We start from the raw sequence: 20,837 nt of genomic DNA on the forward strand, positions 1-20,837 counted from the left end.
GAGGTGTAGGGATCGGTGGAGTGGTAGAGGTGTTTGTGTCTAGAGTCTCGGTCGTGTGTGTTGGTTGTAGTATGGGCGGGGATGGAATGTCATCCATGTCGAGACCTCTGGGAACTAGTTTTATATTATCTAAATGTAGGATAGCCTCTGTGAGTTCGCGTAAGTTGAGAGCTTTGATCTTATTGTGCGGAAGTATGTCGGTGACCCGGAATGGACCATGGAATTTGGGTGCAAGTTTTGATGTGGGTTAGTGGTTTGTGGTGTATATAATGTCACCTACAGAAACATTGCAATCTCTGGAGTGAGCGTTCTTCAACCTAAGCATATCTGTTTTTGAGAGAGTCAGTGACTCATGTACTCTCTTGAAAAGAGTGTTGAAATTATTGAGAGTTACCTTGACAAAATCGTTGATGTGAGGAGGTCGTACGGCATTTTCTTATCAGACCCGAACAAAACAAAATGGGGTGATTCTGAGATTGATCTATTGATTGCGCTGTTGATGCAGGCTTGTATCATGGGTATGTGTTCGTCCCAAGATGCGTGTATGTCTGTGGCAAGGTGTCTGAGAATATTGAGTATCTTCTGATTTTGTCGTTCAACGAGTCCATTTGAGCTGGGGTGGTATGGTGTTGTGTTACACTTTATAATGTTGAACTGTTGGCAGATATTTGTGAGAATGTCGTTATTGAATTCAGTGCCGTTGTCTGAGATTAGTGTTTTTGGTGTGGTGTATGGGCAGATGACGTTGTTGATAATTGTCTGAGCTACATTTTTTGCTGTCTTGTCCGCTAAAGGAGAGAGGATGCAGAACCGAGAGAAATGGTCGATGCATACGAAAAGGTACTGGTTTCCATTGAGAGTGATTGGAAGTTTGAGTAAGTCAATGGCAATGGTTTCAAAGGGTCTGGAAGGTGTTGGGTAATTGTGTATTGGTACTTGACCGCTAATATGACCTTTATGAGGTATACATGAGTGGCATACGTCTATGTATGTGTGTATGTCTTTACGCATGGTGGGCCAAAAGTACTTTAACCTTGCTTGCGAGAGGCACTTGTCCTTTCCGCAGTGTCCTGCTAATGGAGAATCATGTAGTATTTTGAGAACTTCCGGAACAAGACTTGTGGGAACTACTAATTGTGTAACCATGCGGTTTGGTTCGCTTTTGTTTGTGAGCAGTGTGGTGTGGTAGAGAACCTGGTCTATGAGAGAGTAGTTGTCTATGTTGGGAGGAAAATCGTCTGTGTTTGGCGGCAATGATGCGTTCTCGCGTAATGTCAAGTGGCTCTGCTGCTTGACGTATTGTTGCTACGTTTCTACTAAGGGCGTCGGCGACATAGTTTGCACGGCCCTGGACGTAGTGGAAGGTAGGCATAAATTCCTGAATAGTGAGGAACCATCTGGCTAGTTTTCCAGTTAGGTTCTTGCCTTTGAAGAGGTAGAATGGGTTGCTGATCACTGTGTACATGTATTTCATATCCTAGAATGATGTTTTTAAAATGTTTGAGGGCATATATGATTGCGAGCGCTTCGATTTCAGTGACTGAGTAGTTTTGTTCGTGTTTGTTTAATGCGCGGCTGGCGTATGCTATAGGTCTAAGTTTGGAGTCGTGTTGCATTAGTACTGCGCCAAGGCCTTTGTATGAAGCATCTGTACATAGTGTGAAGGGTTTAGAGAAGTTTGGGAATGCCAGAACCGGGGCTGTTGTGAGTGCTTGTTTGAGCTTGTGGAAAGCGGTGTTGTGTTCAGACGTCCAGTTAAAAGGAGTATCTTTCTTGAGAAGGGCTGTTAATGGAGCTGCCATGTGAGCATAGCCTTCGATAGAACGTCTGTAAAAACCTGAGAGTCCTAGAAATGATTTCACGTGTTCTGTAGAGTTAGGGGTTGGAAATTCTAGAACAGCCTTAACCTTGTCCTGAGAAGTAATGACACCGTGTGAGTTTATGACGTGTCCTAGGAACCTTATTTCCTTTTTGAGGAAGGAGCATTTTTTGAGTTTAAGTTTTAGGCCTGCCGCGGCTAATCTTGAGAAGACAGTTTGAAGTGTGGAAAGGTGTTCTGTGAGTGACCGTGAGGCAATGATAATGTCGTCAAGGTATATGAAGACAGTCTTTCCTATAAGACCTTCTCGGACCTTGAACATAAGTCTTGTGAAAACAGAGGGAGCAGAGACGAGTCCCATGGCCAACCTTTTGAAGTGGTAATGGCCCGTATTGGTACTAAAGGCTGTTAGTGGTTTTGATTCGTCATCTAGAGGTATTTGGAAATACCCTGACATAAGGTCGAGAGTAGAGAAGACCGTGTTGTGTTTGCCTATGGAGTAGATTGTGTCTTGGAGATGAGGAATAGGGTGCCTTACGGGAATGGCGAGTTTATTTAGCTCACGGAAATCAACAACAGGGCGAAAGGAACCGTCGTGTTTTGGAACGACAAAGAGAGGAAAATTCCAGGGAGATAGGCTGTGTTCAATGATGCCTTGGTCGAGCATGTCTGCAATGATGTCAACAATGTTTCTTTTACTGTGAGGAAGACGGTAAGCGGATATGTACCGTGGTTTGAAATGTCATAGCAGACGGGGATGATCGAGAGTCAGCCATCGTGAGAATCGGTAGTAGGGGGTTTGATTCTGTCTCGTGAGGTCGTGTGTTTTGTTCTCCGTGAGACGATAGTCATACTGCATTTTGTTTGTTTGTGTTTCCGCTAGTCTGGTGTTGGGGAGACACGTATGACGTGTAGGTTTGTGATTGTAAGACGCGACATTGTGTTGTGTCGTGAAAAGCTGGTCCGTGATATGAGCAGTAGCTAGTTGGTTGTCTGTAATAACACCTGTTTGTGCTATGTCCTGCTATGTTGCAGATTTTGCAAAAGAATGGTCTCCTAGATTGTGAACGCTGTCGTGATCTTGTGCGTGATATTTGTCTACCTCTAGTGTGATGTTCGTGTGACATGGGTCTACCTCTAGTGTGATGTTCTTGTGAGATTTTTGCTACTGTGGGAGTGGGTGGGGGTGTGAGTGTGTGTGTGAGGGGGATTTGTTGTTGTTGAATTTGTGTTTTTGTCGTTGACGTGTCCGAAAATTTTCTAGAGAAGTCAACGAGTGTTGTGTCTGGACAAAAAAGAATGTTTTCTATTTTCTTCAGTGTTTCTGGGTGAAGGCACGAGATCAGTGTTATGTAGCTGATTGTGTTATTTGTAACCCAAGGTGAAGAAATGAGTGCGTCTTTTAGTTCTTCCTTGAACTGACTCGCCTCATTGCATGATCTTTCTTTGGTGAGATAAGGGTGTGTGTTAAAGTTTGTTCCGAGTGTGTAGAAGGGAGAGGGAGAGCCTAACTGTTCATATGGGTCAAAAGATTTCTTGAACTCATCAACGAAATTTTGGAAGGTCTGTGGCTGTTGGAACGCGTCTGATTGTATGATGTCGCTTGCTAAGGTGTCGTTGAAGTCGATGCGAATTTTAAGGACTGCGATTTTAGTCATATCGTCTTGCACCTGTGTGCGCTGTATTTCCGAACGAACGTCATCTAACAGAGTGTGGATGGCGACGTTTGTCCCGTTGAACTTGGAAGAGTGTTGTCATGCTGAAGGAGTGTTAGTAGATTTGTTGCAGAACGTTGCATGTGTGGTTGAGCAATGGTTGTGTTGTGATTCGTCGAGGACTGTGTGGTATTTTCGTTTGGTGCTGCCATTTTGGAACGTGTGTTGTAATGGTGTGAAACGTTGGACTGTGAATGGGTCACGCACACTTTCGTACAAAAAGGGAAAAAAATCACTGAAAAAATTTAAGGCTTTGCAAAAAATATGAAGAAAAAAAAAATCACTGGATAGCCTTCACTCGAACTCACAACAATTTAGAACTACACCTAGCCCCAATAAAAGTACAAGCATCTACTTACAGTGCTGACGGGTATGATGCGATGGTGAAGGGTTCACAAGAGGTGGAAGTTGAAAAGTTCGATGGAATTTGGTGCGATGGTGCAGATCTGGAAATATTGAAAAGAATGAGAAGGGTGACAACTGGATTAGTTCGTGTGTGTAATTTGTTCAGTTTTGAAAGGTGTCGGCCCGACTTTCGGAAGTGAAAGCGATACTTCCTTGAAGTGTTGACCGATGCTGCTGAGCTGCCTCACAGCGAGGGAGATGGGCTTTTGTCTCGTTGCCGGCTGCTGGGCTGGGTCGCTGGGATGAACTTGTCCTGTGCGTTGGGCTGGCTCATACAGCGAGGGAGATGGCTTGTGAGCTTTTGTCCGCTTTCGCTGGGTTGGTCGCACAGTGAAGTTGTTGGCTTGTGAGCTTTTGTCCGCTTTTGCTGGGTAGGGCTCACAGCGAGTTTTGAGTTGATGGGCTTGCTGGCGCTGGGTAGGTTGCACAGCGTTCCTGCTCTGCGGGTACAGACAGTTGCTCACCTGACAATTGCTCACCGGACAATTGCTCACCGGACAGTTGCTCACCGAACAAGTTATAAATGGGACATTTGCTCACCAAAGGATTATTTTAGTTATATTGAAGTTTATTACAGCAATAATATACAAACAATATACAAACCTAATAACATAATATACATGATTTTTTAGTTATATTGAAGTTTATTACAGCAATAATACAGGATTTTTTTGTTATATTGAAATTTATTACAACAATAATACACAAACAATATACAAACTTTCATATTTTAGTTTTTAATTAATTATAAAATTCAATATAAATTTCTTCCATCAACATATAGTGATTACAGTTTTATAACTGGTGCAGTACTGAAGTGGGTTTATTGTCCTTTGTGGTTTACAAGTCCGGTCTAATGGTGTGGCCAACTGCATTTAGAAAGTCAGGAAGGCACTGACTTCCTGCAGCATACCCCTGGCACAGATAAAGTAAATCTTTATCATAATTGTTAGAGGCCAAGAACTTATCAAACTCTACAATATAATCTAATACATTGTTTTTAGTGGGTTTCATTGACTACTTACCCTAACACTTCTAGTTCATGAACTAGAAGTGTTAAGGTTAGGAGTCAATTCAGACTATGAAAGTAAAATTTTCGACTTATTAGATGACAGAGATACATACGAACAGTTAGCCACGCCATTAGACTGGACCAGTAAAAGATCATTACTATATATTGATGGAAGAAATTGGTATTTGATTTTATAATGAATTAAAAACTAAAAGTTTGGATATTGTTTCTGTATTATTGCTGTATATATATATAATACAATATAACTAAAAAATCCTGTATATTGTTTAAGATCAAGAAAAGTAAAAAATAATCCTTTGGTGAGCAAATGTCCTATTTGTCACTTCTCCGGTGAGCAACTGTCCGGTGAGCAATTATCCGGTGAGCAACTGTCCGGTGAGCAAATGTCCGGTGAGCAACTGTCCTACACCCCCTACTCTGGGATCTTGTGCTTGCTGGTCCGACTTGCTGCTTCCAGCTATGATGTATCCCACACTGCCTCCAGGTATGTTGTATCCCACGCTGCCTACCAGATATGTTGTATGCCACCGCTGCCGACCAGATATATATTGTATGGTCTTGTCCAACGGTTTGGGTTCAGATAAAAGTGATGGTAACGTGGTTGGTAGTTTGAGCGCCGTTTCGGAGGGTTAAGGTAAACGCGGTGGAGCAGCGTAGCTCTGTCTCTCTGTGGTCTTCCATCCTCTTTATTTTGTGACAGGAGGTGTTTATATACATGGCTCGTGGCTAGGTTGCCGACGAGATATTATTTATTTACAAGATGCTGTTTTAGCAAATATTAGAGATCAGGATAGGTTTTACATACTTTACAATTTGCATATACATATATACAATGTATTACAGTTGTCCGAGTTTTGGACAGGATGGACATATCCCGCAGGAATGTATAATTTGGATCAAATGGTAATTGCTTGGCTTGGTGGCAATCCTTTGGGTTGGTGAGGCGTTGATACGGCCTCCAGCTGCGGTGAGGTCCTGTCCTAGACAATAGCGATTTGACCCGAGACGGCGAGGTGCGTGGAAACGTCAGATCGAGTACCAGTCTATTCCGCTGTGCACCGATGCATCTTATGCGTGCTGGTAGAATAAGCAGAGGTGGTAGATGAAGAGTTAGGAGATTTTGGTGGTAGATTACGTCTTCTAGGTCTAGACGCTAACACCTATCTTCCCTTTTACTCTCATCTGTACCACATCCACGCACATTAAAAGACCCAAACCTTAGGGTGCTGGTCCGAAAACTCCCAGACCCTCTTATGCCTTTGCTTTTTCGTTTAGGAATGTACCCTGTGGGGCTACAAGGAGAATGATGCCTAGTCCCACTCCCCGTCCCTTTCTTCTCGCCTCTTACGATCCAAGTGGAAATACTTGGTGGCAGTATTCTTTTCCCCCACCACAGATATCCATAAATGATCGTTCTATTGTTTATTTACAAGTAAAAGTGACTTTCTTATATGGTAAAATATTTTATTCCTTTAGATGTTCATGCTACAGTACATTTTCCTTGCCATATTTTTCAATAGTATTTATTTATTTTTTATTGGTGTATTAGCATAATTATGATAAAAAGCGAACCAAGAAGGATGTTAATTTTTTCATGTTTTCATGAGTGGCAGTGAAACCTTAGTATTTAAGATATGTATGCATTCAATATAATATAAGGAGGTATCATAGCAATTTCATGATCCATTTTTGCATATGATATGAGGGAAAACGATAATATATTCTTTTCGCATCTTTAAAACAGATTTTACTTATTTTATGAATTTCTTTGACAGGAGTTTGAGCAGAAATACAACAAAGAACTTTGTCAGGGAAATGTCAGCAGCAAAACACAGTTTGAGTATGCGTGCTTTCTCGTTAGAAGCAAGTAAGTACACTTCTTTCATATAATAAGTTATGAAAAGAATGTATATCAGCTTGTGATATATCATGGAGTGTCATTGCTCACCAACTTGGTGCGGACTATTGACTAGCTATATTTTGTGCAGTTACTATTTTAGTAGTGACACCTATATAGACCAGTGATGTAGTGTTTTAATGCCCTCCTACAGAAAGTCAAGCATAAGTACATATGGGAAAGGGTGGTGGGTGGAAGGGTGGTAGATAGGGCTTTATGGACTATATAGTGGTAACAAGGAGAGGAGTAGGAAGAGTTTTGAATGTACATGTTCTAAGGAGAGAGAGTTGAGGAATATCAGATCATTATTTGGTGGTAGGTAAGTTGAGAGTGGAGGATAGATGGAGAAAGAGGAAGTACATAGAGTAAACTGCTTGAATGAGAAAAAAGGAGAACAAGAAGCTGAGAGAAGAATGGGGGTGAAGGATAGAGTAGAACTAGGAGTAGAGGAGGAATAGGGATGTTTTAAGAAGAGAGTCACAATGTGTGCAAAGATGGTGTGTGGAACAAGGAGGATGGAAGGAAATAGAAGGAAGGGTAGTGAGTGGTGGGATGATGAAGCAAAGAAAGTTGTAGAAGAGAAGAGACAAGCATTCACAGATTGGTTACAAGATAGGACAAGAGAATCATATTAGAAGTACAAAGAAAAGAGAAGTAAGCATAAAATAAAGGAAGAAAAGAAGAGAGCAGATGTAAAATGGAATAAGAGTATGACAGAAGATTTTGAAAGTAATATGAAGTTGTTTTGGAAGGAAATGAAGAGAGGAAGAGGAGGCAAATCAAGTAGAAAAGAAAAGGTAAAAGGTGTAGATGGAGAGATTATAATGAAAGAGACATCAGTAAGAGGAAGATTGGCATGGTGTTTTAGGGAGTTTCTAAATATGAAGGATAGGAAGGGAAAGGTAGTTGCAGTGGGAAGTGCTAAGAAAATGACAATGATGAATGAGGAAAATGGAAGAGAAATAAGGAAAGATGAGGTGAAAGCAGTTATTAAAATGATGAGAGCAAGTAAGGCACCTGGGTTGGATGGGTGCCATACAGAATGTCTAAAAAAGGGAGGTACAGTGATGGTGGACTGGCTGGTGAGGTTGTTTAACCCCTTTTGGAAATGTTTCATTTTAAGACAAGTTTTTTTTTTTTTTTTATATAGTTTTCATTATCATCATGGAAATCACTTTTATATTTCTATCTATTACCAATATTTTACTTGAAATTTTATTTTGAAGGTACCATTTCCAGCAAAAACAGGATAACTTCTTCCCATCTTTTATTCATTGTCTATTTATTGTCTTTTTTATATCTTATTTTCCAATTGATAATCCGGGATTTCCAGTGAATGGGAAATGTGGTGGTGGAGGAAGCATGTTTTGTTCAGACACATCATGTCGACACCAATATTGTTAATCATCTCCTCACTGGAGAGAGAATAGCCATTGTCAGATGAACTTGCACTCTCAACTGATATATCTAAGCTTCAATTGAAGCTTCATATACATTTGACGATTGGGCATAATTTATATTAAGAAAAAAAAAACTGACTGACACCTTATCATTAACAAATGCATCCTGAGGCAAAAGAGGCACAGCTACAAGATGTACTATTCACAGAGTATACTCGTTGATGGCTGAGAAGGGCCCTAATTCAACAATTATTCTTGTCTGTGCCTGTTTTTGAAACATTTTGTTTGGATGAGTTTACTCGCACTCTGAAAAAGAATAATCGGGTGAAGAGTTTACTCATCCTCGATGGGTAAAGGGTTAATGTTTGTCTAAAAGAGGGTAGAGTACTGGAGGACTGGAGGAATGCCTGTGTAGTTCTGCTTTACAAGGGAAAAAAAGGTCAAATGTGAGTGTAGTAGTTTCAGAGGGATCAGTTTGTTGAGTGTAGTTGGGAAGGCTTATGGGAGGGTTTTGATAGAGAATTTTGAGAGGAACAGAGGGAGTGATTGGTGAGGAACAGTGTGGGTTTAGGACAGGTAGGGATTGCATGGATCAGATTTTTGTGGTAAGATAGATATGTGAGAAAGCTTTAGGGATAGGTAAGGATGTTTTTGGGCCTTTTTGGATTTGTAAAAGATTTATGACAGGAAGACACTGGGAGGTATTGCAGATGTACAGGATAGGAGGAAAGCTGTTAAGAGCAGTCAAGAGTTTTTATAAGAGTTGTAGAGCCTGTGTTAGAATTAGAAATGGAGAGAGTGAGTGGTTTGAGGTAAAGGTGGGACTTAGTCAGGGATGTGTTATGTCACCTTGGCTGTTCAATTTATACATGGATGGGGTGGTGCAAGAAGTAATCGCAAGAGTAATAGGCCAGGGATTGGAAATTGTTAAAGAAAATGGAGAAAAGTGGGAAATAACCCAGTTGTTGCTTGCTGATGACACTGCACTTTTAGTGAGATCAGAGGAGGGATTAAGGAAGTTAGTGATGGAGTTTGGGAAGGTGTGTGAAAGAAGGGAGTTGAAGATAAATGTAGGCAAAAGTAAGGTGATGATATTTACAAGAGGAGAGGATGGCAGCAAATTGGAAGTAAGTATTAAGGGAGAGAAACTGGAGGAAGTTGATAGTCCAGGTCTAACTGTAATGATTCACAATCCTCCTCTGTTCTAACTTTCTTTAGTTTTTTTGCGCCATCTGCGAAGAAATTCAAAGAACACTCCACTCCTTCATCCATGTCATTTATATATATGGCAAACATGATTGGAGCCAATACCAAACCTTGCGGGACACCACTTATCATTTCTTCCCAATTCGAGTATTTGTCTCAACTACCCTAATTTTTTCTCCCAGTCAGGAAGTCTTCCAACCATTCCAATAATTTTCCTCTGATGCCACCTATTGATTCTATTTTTCTTATTAGTTTCTAGTGTGGTACATTATCAAATGCTTTTTGTAGGTTTAGAAAGGCACAGTCTGCCCATCCACCCCTGCATGGGGCAGAAACATGGAATATAAGAGAGGAAGAGTTTAAATGTGGTTGAGATGAAATGCCTGAGAAGTACGGTGGGGGTTACTTGGTTGGATGGAGTGAAAAACGAGGAGGTGAGAAGGAGAGCATGGGTTGAAAGGGAGTTGGGAAATAGGGTTGATGAAAGAGTATTGGGATGGTTTGGACACATGGAAAGAATGAGTAAAGAAAGTAAAAGAGGTGTGGAAGGCAGAGGTGGAAGGAGTGAACATGAGGGGGCAACCATGGATGAGATGGATTGATGGGGTGAAAGAGGCATTTGGAAAGATGGGAATGTCTATTGAGGAAGGAAGGGAGAACACAGAAGATAGGGGTGAGTGGAGAATGGTTGTGTATGGATGATGCTGTGATGCATGGAAGGGTGTGGGTGGGGGATGGGGAGTGAGGAAGTATGTGTGAATGATATTTTGATGCATCCTGATGGGATTTCTCCCCATCTTCTCTTTTTCTGCATGAGAGGATAGAGGGTGGTCACCGATTAAATGAAGTGGCCTTGCTATGGAATATGCTGTGTCTTGCTACATTGCTTTAGACGCAGGGCAGTGGGCAAGATGCAGGGATGACCTGTCATCCAGGAGCCAATAAAAGAGGGAGTGGTGGTGAATGGGAATGGAGTATGTGGGGATGAAATGGGTGGAAGTGGATTTATGCCTTTGACTTTGGCAACCTCCCTTGTAAAGGGGAAAAAGCTGTTGGTACATATATGTGTGTATGTATATATATATATATATATATATATACACACATGCACAAACTTACATAAGGAAAATTGGAACAATATGAGTGTAGCAATTTTGGAAGCATTAGTCAAGTGTAATTAGCAGGGTGTGTGGGAGAGTGTTGAGAACAGGGAAATTTTGAAATTATTGGGGAAGAGCAGTGTAGGTATAGGAAGGGAGAGAGTTTACAAGTAGAATATACTATAAGCTCATCAAGTTACACAATTGTTGCCTCAGGTTTCACTGGCTGTAAACCTTCTGCCCCACAGTGGCTGGCAATCCTTGGTCCCTCTGATAGATCTCTTTGAGAAGAAACATTGGACTTTTGTCTATGTTGTAACAACATAGGACTGTTTCTGTGTCATGGAGTTAGTAGTGGAAGATGGTAAAGCATTAGCACTCCTGGGCACCACCTCTAGATGGAGGGGAGGGTGTTGATGGGCTTTGAAGTCCAGTAGCAGGGAGATGATTGTGACATTTGCCTCGTAGAACTACCACATGTATGTACCTACTGTTGGTTCCTCAAGTAACATAAAGAACTTGTATGGAATTCTCAAGGAACTCATTGGGAATGTGTGATAGAGGCATTTTTGGGTAGTCCTTGGTTGGAACTAAGTATTTCTAGTACTCTTGGTGTGTAGATCGATAATATAATAAACTATTTAAATTTTTATATGATATATTTTTAAACTCGTGCTTTTTTCTGATATAGATACTCAGCTGACATCCACAAGGGTGTTGTATTACTAGAGGAACTGTACAAGAGTCCGGATGAATCTGGCAAACGAGATTATATTTATTACCTTGCAATTGGTAATGCAAGATTAAAGGTGAGTGGACATACATTCAATTTGAGTTAGTAATGTGGTTGATGTCTTTGTTCACATATCAGTTCAGTAACCCTTTTAGGCAGTGATTCTCAACCTGTGGTCCATGGAACCCTAGTGGACCACAGTGGTTCACAAGTGGAGCTGCCACCCGAAAACCATTGGCACTTAGTGGATGCAAAATTATTAAATTTAGTGTTGAAGTAATCTCTAGGAAGCTAAAGAATAGCAGTTATAGAACTACTGGGTATATTATTAATATAGAACAAGGGGCAATTTTTAATGCCCTAATACTTACCTGTATATTCTGCATCAAATTTAGTTTTGTTACTGATATGAAAAATATATGGATAGTCTTTTGCATTTGCAGCATAAATATTACTTATTCAAGTTATTCATAAAGTATATGTTCTTGTTTTGCAGTTCTGTGTTAAAAGCAGTGATGTGCAAGAGTAAAGATAAAATTTCCGTTTTTCTATATCGAATCCCACTTTTTAATAGCATGCTAATCAGTGCATATAAACAAAAAGTACTAACTTTCATGCCTTATTGATCTGTGACAGGAATTTATTTTATCACATCGGCCATTTGGACTTCGTCGTAACAGAGGAAAATTGAGATTACAATTCACTGCACAGTTATGAACATCCTATGTACAAAAACAATGGCAGCTTTGTGTGTAGATTCATGAATATACATCATCAAAATGACCACTATTCCCAACTTTTGTAGGAGACAACTTGTTTTGATGAAATAGAAATGTCAATAAAAATGTAAGAAAACTCCAGGACAGCAGAAAAAACAACCTATTTAGATATAATCAAAAAGTCAGTTAGGAAATTTTGGTTTTGAAAAATGTGGTGTGCTTATCCTTTAAGTGATGATTTGGTTTCACATTGTGAGCTCCCCTTATAAGGAGGCAAGGAAGATGCTCCATACAGAGGTTTTCGTAACATGGGATTTAATGAACCATGCCCTGGGTCCAATATAAAGTGGAGTATGTAAACAAGAATGAGAGAATACAAAAAGTAGTGTCTAAATTGGTTCCCAGTTTTATAGATAAAAAATACAATGAAAGATTAAAAGCAATGGACCTGTTATCATTGAAAGAAATACTTGATAGTAGTGCTCAGGTCATTAACCCCTTCACTCCGGGCCTAAAATCTTGCGGGCAGCATTAGCTGCCAGACGTGCGATGTTGTGTCATAATACTCGCATTATAAAAAATAAAGTCACCGCTGTATTGCTCATTCTCTTTCACCCGTGAATTTTGATAACCATAGAAAATATGATGAAGCCAGTTTACAGAGTATGGGGGTCATGCAGGTACAACTACAGTAATTATAATCAAGACGCCAACATCAGCATGCTCGCATACCCACTTGCTCCTCATGATGCCTATGTAGGCGTCATCGTATCGAAGGGGTTAAAGAGAACCAGTAAAACTAAGGGAGAGGATCTTTTGGTTTGGGGCAGGAGAAAGTCATGGGAACAAATTGGAAAAGAAAAATCAAGTTGGAAATTATTTAACAGATGTCGAAGAAATTATTTCAATTGGAAAATAAGAGCCAGGACACAATGAGCATAACGCCTTTCCTATGCAGTACAGTTAAGATACACTATGGTCTCAAAGTCATTTGTACCTGATCTTTAATACCATTGCATATCATGAATCCACCAACCACAAATCTTATACCATTACTGTATCCTATAGTCCCTTCCAACAAATAAGACATGGCCATAAGCTGTAAGCTATGAGAGTGCTACCACCTGTTTACTTATCTTTTATTTATGGATGCTCATTGGCCAAGCAGGTTAGAGCGTCACTACTTACGGCAGAGGTTGAGGTGACGATAGTATGAACCCTGCTGCTTGTATATTGGACTGAGGGCATGGTTCATTAAATTTCACACTACAAAGACCTCTGCAGTGGGCACCATCCTAGCCTCCTGATAGGAGTCTGTGACATTAAACACAATCATCAATCATGTTTACTCTTAACCTTTTGCTTTCTATTCTATCATTCCATTGCCTTATTTTTCCCCATGCGTCCTCTTCATTTTCAATGACTATGACCAAATGGTCTGCACACCTGGCCAGAAATCACTGCCTTAGAAAATATTTTGAGATAATATTAGCTAATCATGTAGTTGTAGAGTGTAGTGATACTTAGTTTTTGAGTCATACTTTTCCAGACATACCAAATGGTACTAGATGCCAGACTAGCAGCCACACAAAATCCTCATGTGGAGTACTTTGAAACCATTTTCAATAATTCACAGGAATATCAGGTGGCCCTTAACTATCTTCGGGGACTGCTTCGTGTAGAACCTGGCAACAGACAAGTACAGGAACTGGAAACTACCATAAAGAAGAAAATGGAGCAAGGTAATAATTTTCATTCTTTTTTTAATTGATATTGGAATGTGTATCCATGAGTGTGACATAAGAGGATAAGTAAACCCAAATTTACAAAATCACGAGGTATATCTTTATTAATACAGAAAGTTGAAGAGGTCTATTTGAATGTCTCCCTCCTGTGTTCAGTTTTTGGAGATGATTGAAACTTGCCATGTGAGTGCAAGGAGTAAACCCATATTTACAAAATCTATTTGTATGCTTCCCTCTTATGGTAACATTATTGGTGGTCTATCTTTGTATCTCTATACCAAGGGCTTTTTCACCCTTATAAGGGAGGTAGCAAAGTCAAAAGGCATTGGTGGTAACTGCATGAAACTCAGCATGTATATGCTCTTACACACAAAGAAGCTTTTTAATTTGGAATGCCTGAATGATTAAAGAAATTAATAAGTAAAATAGACAATAATAGTCACCTCGTGAAATACACAAGGGCTGTTGCCTTGTGCCAGAATGCCTATTTATTTCTGAAACTCGGTATGTGAGTATGCTTGTACCCAGGAAAGGTTTTTAACTTGGTCCCATTGTGAGAACTTTATTTACTTTAGAATTACTAGACAGTGGCAGTCTCCCCTTGACTTAACATCATTTTCACCACCCCACCCACTTGGAGAGCCTGGGAAACAGAGGTGCTTCAAAGTGGGCCAGATTATATCAAGTGTCCAAAAGGGGATAACTCGTACCATGACCTGAGTCAGTGTGACTCAAGAGTTGACAGATTGTGCCTGTGAACTTATAAAATGCTGACCATGGAAAATCATAGTTGCCAGACATCAATTAATCACTGTAGAGTAATAGTAGTAATTATTTTGACAACTTGATGAGGGACTTAGATTTGAGACCAGTTATGAACAGTAAGTAGTGTCAAGTTAGAAATAGCAGATAAATAGTGAAATAGAGCATAAGTCTTGAGATGAGAGGGACTTGGCCACCTCCATACAAGGGGGAAAGAGCCCTTTGATACGGATCGTAAGAGGCGAGAATAAAGGGACGGGGATTGGGACTAGGCATCCTTCTCCTTGTAGCCCCACAGGGGAAATTCCTAAAAGCAAAGGCAGAGCATAAGAGGGGCTGGAAGGCCTCAGACCAGCACCCTAAAGTTTGGGTCTTTTAATGTGCGTGGATGTGGTATAGATAAGAGTAAAAGGGAAGAGATAGATAGTATGTTTGTGAGAAGATGGATGTGTTGGCTTTGAGTGAAACTAAGCTGAAAGGGAAGGGCGATTGTAAGTTTGGGAGTGTAAGTGGGAGGTTATCAGGAGTGAAGAGAGGGCGAGGGAGGGAAGGGGTGGCTATACTAGTAAGTGAAGAGATAGGTAAACGTGTAGTGGAGTGGAAGGAGGTTTCCTCAAGGATAATGTGGATGAAGGTGAAACTGGGAAAGGAGATGTGGGTTTTTGGAAGTGCATATGGGCCTGGCAGTGAGAAGAATGTAGAAGAAAGGGAGGCCTTTTGGATAGATTTAAATGAGTGCATAGAGGGTTTAGGGAGAAGTGTAAATGTAATAATACTGGGAGACCTTAATGCTAGGGTAGGAAAGAAGCCAATTGATGGAGTGGTTGGGAAATGTGGAGTTCCAGGAAAGAATCGTAGTGGAGAGTTGATGGTGGAAATGTGTCTAGAGAGTTGATGATAGCAAATACAGTGTTTCGGAAGAAAGTCAAGCATAAGTACACATGGGAGAGGGTGGTGGAGGGAAAGGTGGTAGATAGAGCTTTAATGGACTATGTAGTGGTAAATAGGATTATGATAGGAAGAGTTAGGGATGTACATGTGCTAAGGGGAGAGGGTGGGGGAATATCAGATCATTTTCTGGTGGAAGATAAGTTGAGAGTGGAGGACAGATGGAGGAAGAGGAAAGGGACAAAAGGTAGGGAGGTGCTTAGAGTGAACTCTTAAAACGAAGAGGAAAAGGAGGAGTACAAGAGGAAGCTGAAGGAGGAGTGGGAGGGAGTGAAGGATAGAGTAGAGGTAGGTGTGGAGGAGGAATGGGGATGGTTCAAGGAGGGAGTCGCAAGGTGTGCAAAGATGGTGTGTGGAACAAGAAGGTCAGGAGGAAATAGAAGGAAGGGTAGTGAATGGTGGGATGAGGAAATGAAGGTTGTAGAAGAGAAGAAGCGAGCTTACACAGATTGGTCACAAAATGGGACGAGGGAGTCATATCAGACATACAGGGAAAAGAAAAGAGAAGTAAAGAAAAGGGTAAAGGAGGCAAAGAGGAGAGCAGATGTAAAATGGGGTAAGAGTATGACAGAAAAATTTGAAAGTAATAAAAAGATGTTTTGGAAAGAAATTAAGAGAGGAAGAGGAGGCGAATCAAGTAAAGAAAAGGTAAAAGGTGCAGATGGAGAGATGATAATGGAGAAGGCAGTAAGGGGAAGATGGGCAGAATATTTTAGGGAGTTGCTTAATGTGAAGGAGGATAGGGAGGGAAAGATAGTTGCAGTGGGAAATGCTAAGAAAATAAGAGTGATGAGTGAGGAAAATGGAGGAGAAATAAGGAAGGATGAAGTGAAGGCAGCAGTTAAGATGATGAAAGCAGGTAAGGCACCTGGTCTGGATGGATGCCATGCAGAATGTCTTAAAAAAGGAGGTATAGTGATGGTGGACTGGCTGGTGAGGTTATTTAATGTTTGCTGCAGAGAAGGTAGAGTGCCAGAGGACTGGAGGAGTGCTTGTATAGTTCCACTTTACAAGGGAAAGGGGGACAAGTGTGAATGTAGTAGTTTCAGAGGGATTAGCTTGTTAAGTGTAGTTGGGAAGGCTTATGGGAGGATCTTGATTGAGAGGATTAGGAGAGGAACAGAGGGAGTAATTGGTGAGGAACCGTGTGGGTTTAGGACAGGTAGAGGTTGTGTAGATCAGATTTTTGTGGTAAGACAGATATGTGAGAAAGCTATAGGAAAGGGGAAGGATGTTTTCTGGGCCTTTATGGATCTGGAAAAGGCTTACGACAGGGTAGACAGAAAGGCACTGTGGGAGGTTATGCGGATATACGGGATAGGAGGAAAGCTTTTGGGAGCTGTCAAGAGTTTTTATGAGAGTAGTAGAGCTTGTGTCAGGATTAGAAATGGAGAGAGTGAGTGGTTTGAGGTAAAGGTGGGACTTCGTCAGGGATGCGTTATGTCACCTTGGCTGTTCAACTTATACATGGATGGGGTGGTGCGAGAGGTGAATGCAAGGGTAGTGGGTCAGGGATTGGAGATGGTTAAGGAAAATGGAGAAAAGTGGGAGTTGAGCCAGCTGTTGTTTGCGGACGACACTGCACTTGTGGCAGGATCGGAGGAGGGATTGAGGAAGTTGGTGACAGAGTTTGGGAGAGTGTGTGATAGAAGAAAGCTGAAGATAAATGTGGGTAAAAGTAAGGTGATGAGATGTACAAGGGGTGAAAGTGGCAGTAATCTGGAAGTGAGCATTAAGGGAGAGCAACTGGAGGAAGTGGATAGTTTTAGATATTTGGGTGCAAATGTGGCTGGAAAAGGTGGAGTGAAGGTGGAGGTAGAATGTAGATTGAGGGAAGCGAGTAAATGACTTGGTGGTTTAAAAAATGGAATAAGGAATAGAAATTTGGGAATGGATGCTAAGAGGAGACTGTATGAAGGAGTGATTGTGCCAACAGCACTGTATGGAGCAGAAACATGGAACATAAGAGAGGAAGAGAGAAGGAACTTGAATGTGTTTGAGATGAAGTGTCTGAGAAGTATGATGGGGGTTACTAGGCTTGATAGAGTGAGAAATGAGGAGGTGAGGAGGAGAACAGGGGTGGAAAGGGAGCTGGGAGATAGGGTTGATGAAAGAGTATTAGGATGGTTTGGACACATGGAAAGAATGAGTGAAGAAAGACTAGTAAAGGAGGTATGGAAGGCAGATGTGGAGGAAGTGAACATGAGGGGACGTCCTAGGATGAGATGGATGGATAGGGTGAAGGGGGCTTTGGGGAAGAGGGGAATGTCTGTTGAGGAAGGACGGGAGAGGACAGAAGACAGGGGTGAATGGAGAATGGTTGTATATGGAAAATGTTGTGATGCATGAGGTGGAATGGACGGGGGAATGGGGGGTGAGGTAGTGTGTATGAACAAAAATTTGACGCAGCCCGAAGGGATTTCTCCCCGTCCTCTCCTTTATATGGGGGTTGCCGATTTAATGAAGCGGCCTTGCTGTGGATGTGCTGTGTCTTGCGACACTGCTTCTGACCCAGGGCAGTGGACAGGGTGCAGGGATGACCCGTGATCTAGGAGGTGCTAAGATGGGAGGGAGGGTGGAGGGGTGTGGAGTGTATTCAGGGATGGAATGGGTGGGAATGATTTTATGCCTTGTCCTTTTTGGCTACCTCCCTGGTAAGGGGGAAAAAGCCTTGGTATATGTATGTATGTACAGGGTGACCCAAGATGAATGCAACCCAAAAAAGTACCCACAACTTATACAAATGTAAATGGATTGAGTTTATTTTATACACACATCAACGTAATATGATACCAATTAAGTTCTGAAAGTTTGAGCCATTTCGGTTGGGTGGTCCACATGTCAGCGACATTCAAATGTATGCTCCAAATGTCCACCGCGTTGACGGAGACACTCCTGAATGCATACATACATATACCAAGGCTATTTCCCCCTTTCAAGGGAGGTAGCCAAAAAGGGAAAGGCATAAAAACACTCCCACCCATTTCATCCCTAAATACACTCCACACCCCTCCCACCCTCCCTCTCATCTGAGCACCTCCTGGATGACGGGTCATCCCTGCACCTTGCCCACCGCCCTGGATCAGAAGCAGTGTCGCAAGACACAGCACATCCACAGCAAGGCCGCTTCATTTAATCGGTGACCCCCCCTTGCATATAAGGAGAGGACGGGGAGAAATCCCTTCGGGCTGCGTCAAAATTTGCTCACACATACTACCTCACCGCCCATCCCCCTGTCCATTCCTCCTCATGCAATCACAACTCCATCCATATACAACCATTCTCCACTCACCTGTCTTCCGTCCTCTCCCTTCCTTCCTCAACAGACATTCCCCTCTTCCCCAAAGCCCCCTTCACCCCATCCATCCACCTCATCCTAGGATGTCCCCTCATGTTCACTCCCTCCACATCTGCCTTCCATACCTCTTTTACTAGTCTTTCTTCACTCATTCTTTCCATGTGTCCAAACCATCCTAATATTCTTTCATCAACCCTATCTCCCAGCTCCTTTTTTACCCCTGTTCTCCTCACCTCCTCATTTCTCACTCTATCTAGCCTAGTAACCCCCACCATACTTCTCAGACACCTCATCTCAAACACATTCAAACTCCTTCTCTCTTCTTCTCTTATGTTCCACATTTCTGCCCCATACAGTGCTGTTGGCACAATCACTCCTTCATACAGTCTCCTCTTCGCATCCATTCCTAAATGTCTATTCCTCATTACACTTTTTAATCCACCAAGGCATTTACTCGCTTCTCTCAATCTACATTCTACCTCCACCTTCACTCCACCTTTTCCTGCTACACTTGCACCCAAGTATCTAAAACTATCCACTTCCTCCAGTCGCTCTCCCTTAATGTTCACTTCCAGTCTACTGCCACTTTCACCCCTTGTACATCTCATCACCTTACTTTTACCCACATTTATCTTTAGCTTTCTTCTATCACATACTCTTCCAAACTCTGCCACCAGCTTCCTCAATCCCTCCTCTGATCCTGCCACAAGCGCAGTGTCGTCCGCAAACAACAGCTGGCTCAACTCCCACTTTTCTCCATTTTCCTTAACCATCTCCAATCCCTGACCCACTACCCTTGCATTCACCTCTCGCACCACCCCATCCATGTATAAGTTGAACAGCCAGGGCGACAAACCACTCACTCTCTCCATTTCCAATCCTGACACAAGCTCTACTACTCTCATAAAAACTCTTGACAGCTCCCAAAAGCTTTCCTCCTATCCCATAAATCTGCATAACCTCCCACAGTGCCTTTCTACCTTTTCCAGATCCATAAAAGCCCAAAAAACATCCTTCCCCTTTCCTATAGCTTTCTCACATATCTGTCTTACCACAAAGATCTGATCTACACAACCTCTACCTGTCCTAAATCCACACTGTTCCTCACCAATTACTCCTTCTGTTCCTCTCCTAATCCTCTCAATCAAGATCCTCCCATAAGCCTTCCCAAATACACTTAACAAGCTAATCCCTCTGAAACTACTACATTCACACTTGTCCCCTTTTCCCTTGTAAAGAGGAACTATACAGGCACTCCTCCAGTCTTCCGGTACTCTACCCTCTCTCCAGCAAACATTAAATAACCTCACCAACCAGTCCACCATCACTTGACCTCCCTTTTTCAGACATTCTGCATGGCATCCATCCAGACCAGGTGCCTTACCTGCTTTCATCATCTTAACAACTGCCTTCACCTCATCCTTCCTTATTTCTCCTCCATTCTCCTCACTCTCATTTTCTTCGCATTTCCCACTGCAGCTACTCTTTCCTTCCCTATCCTCCTTCACATTTAACAACTCCCTAAAATATTCTGCCCATCTACCCCTTACTGCCTTCTCTTCCATTATCATCTCTCCATCTGCACCTTTTACCTTTTCTTCCCTACTTGATTCGCCTCCTCTTCCTCTCTTAATTTCTTTCCAAAACATCTTTTTATTACTTTCAAAATTTTCTGTCATACTCTTACCCCATTTCACATCTGCTCTCCTCTTTGCAACCTTTACCTTTTGCTTTACTTCTCTTTTCTTTTCTTTGTACCTCTCATATGACTCCCTCGTCCTCTTTTGTAACCAATCTGTGAATGCTCGCTTCTTCTCTTCTACAACCTTCTTTGTTTCCTCATCCCACCATTCACTACCCTTTCTTCTATTTCCCCCTGTCCTTCTTGTTCCACACACTATCCTTGCACACTTTATGACTCCCTCCTTGAACCATCCCCATTCCTCCTCCACACCCATCTCTACTCCCTCCCACTCCTCCTTCAGCTTCTTTCCGTACTCCTTCTCCTTTTCCTTTTCATTCAGGAGTTCACTCTAAGAACCTCCCTACCTTTTGTC

The 20,837-nt window shown here is 41.8% G+C and overlaps 1 protein-coding gene across 1 annotated transcript in view; it reads left to right on the forward strand.

The window, feature by feature from the left end:
- Positions 1-20,837, forward strand: part of Fis1 (Mitochondrial fission 1 protein) — a 36,239-nt gene that overhangs the window by 12,101 nt on the left and 3,301 nt on the right. Inside the window, exons 3-5 of the mRNA XM_076210439.1 lie at positions 6,748-6,839; positions 11,267-11,384; positions 13,664-13,769. Of these exons, the coding sequence (XP_076066554.1) occupies positions 6,748-6,839; positions 11,267-11,384; positions 13,664-13,769 (316 nt within the window). The remainder of the gene's footprint in view (positions 1-6,747; positions 6,840-11,266; positions 11,385-13,663; positions 13,770-20,837) is intronic.

Source organism: Oratosquilla oratoria, chromosome 27 (genome assembly GCF_046742065.1).
Source record: "Oratosquilla oratoria isolate Oo_2021 chromosome 27, ASM4674206v1, whole genome shotgun sequence".
NCBI classification, from domain to species: Eukaryota; Metazoa; Arthropoda; class Malacostraca; order Stomatopoda; family Squillidae; genus Oratosquilla; species Oratosquilla oratoria.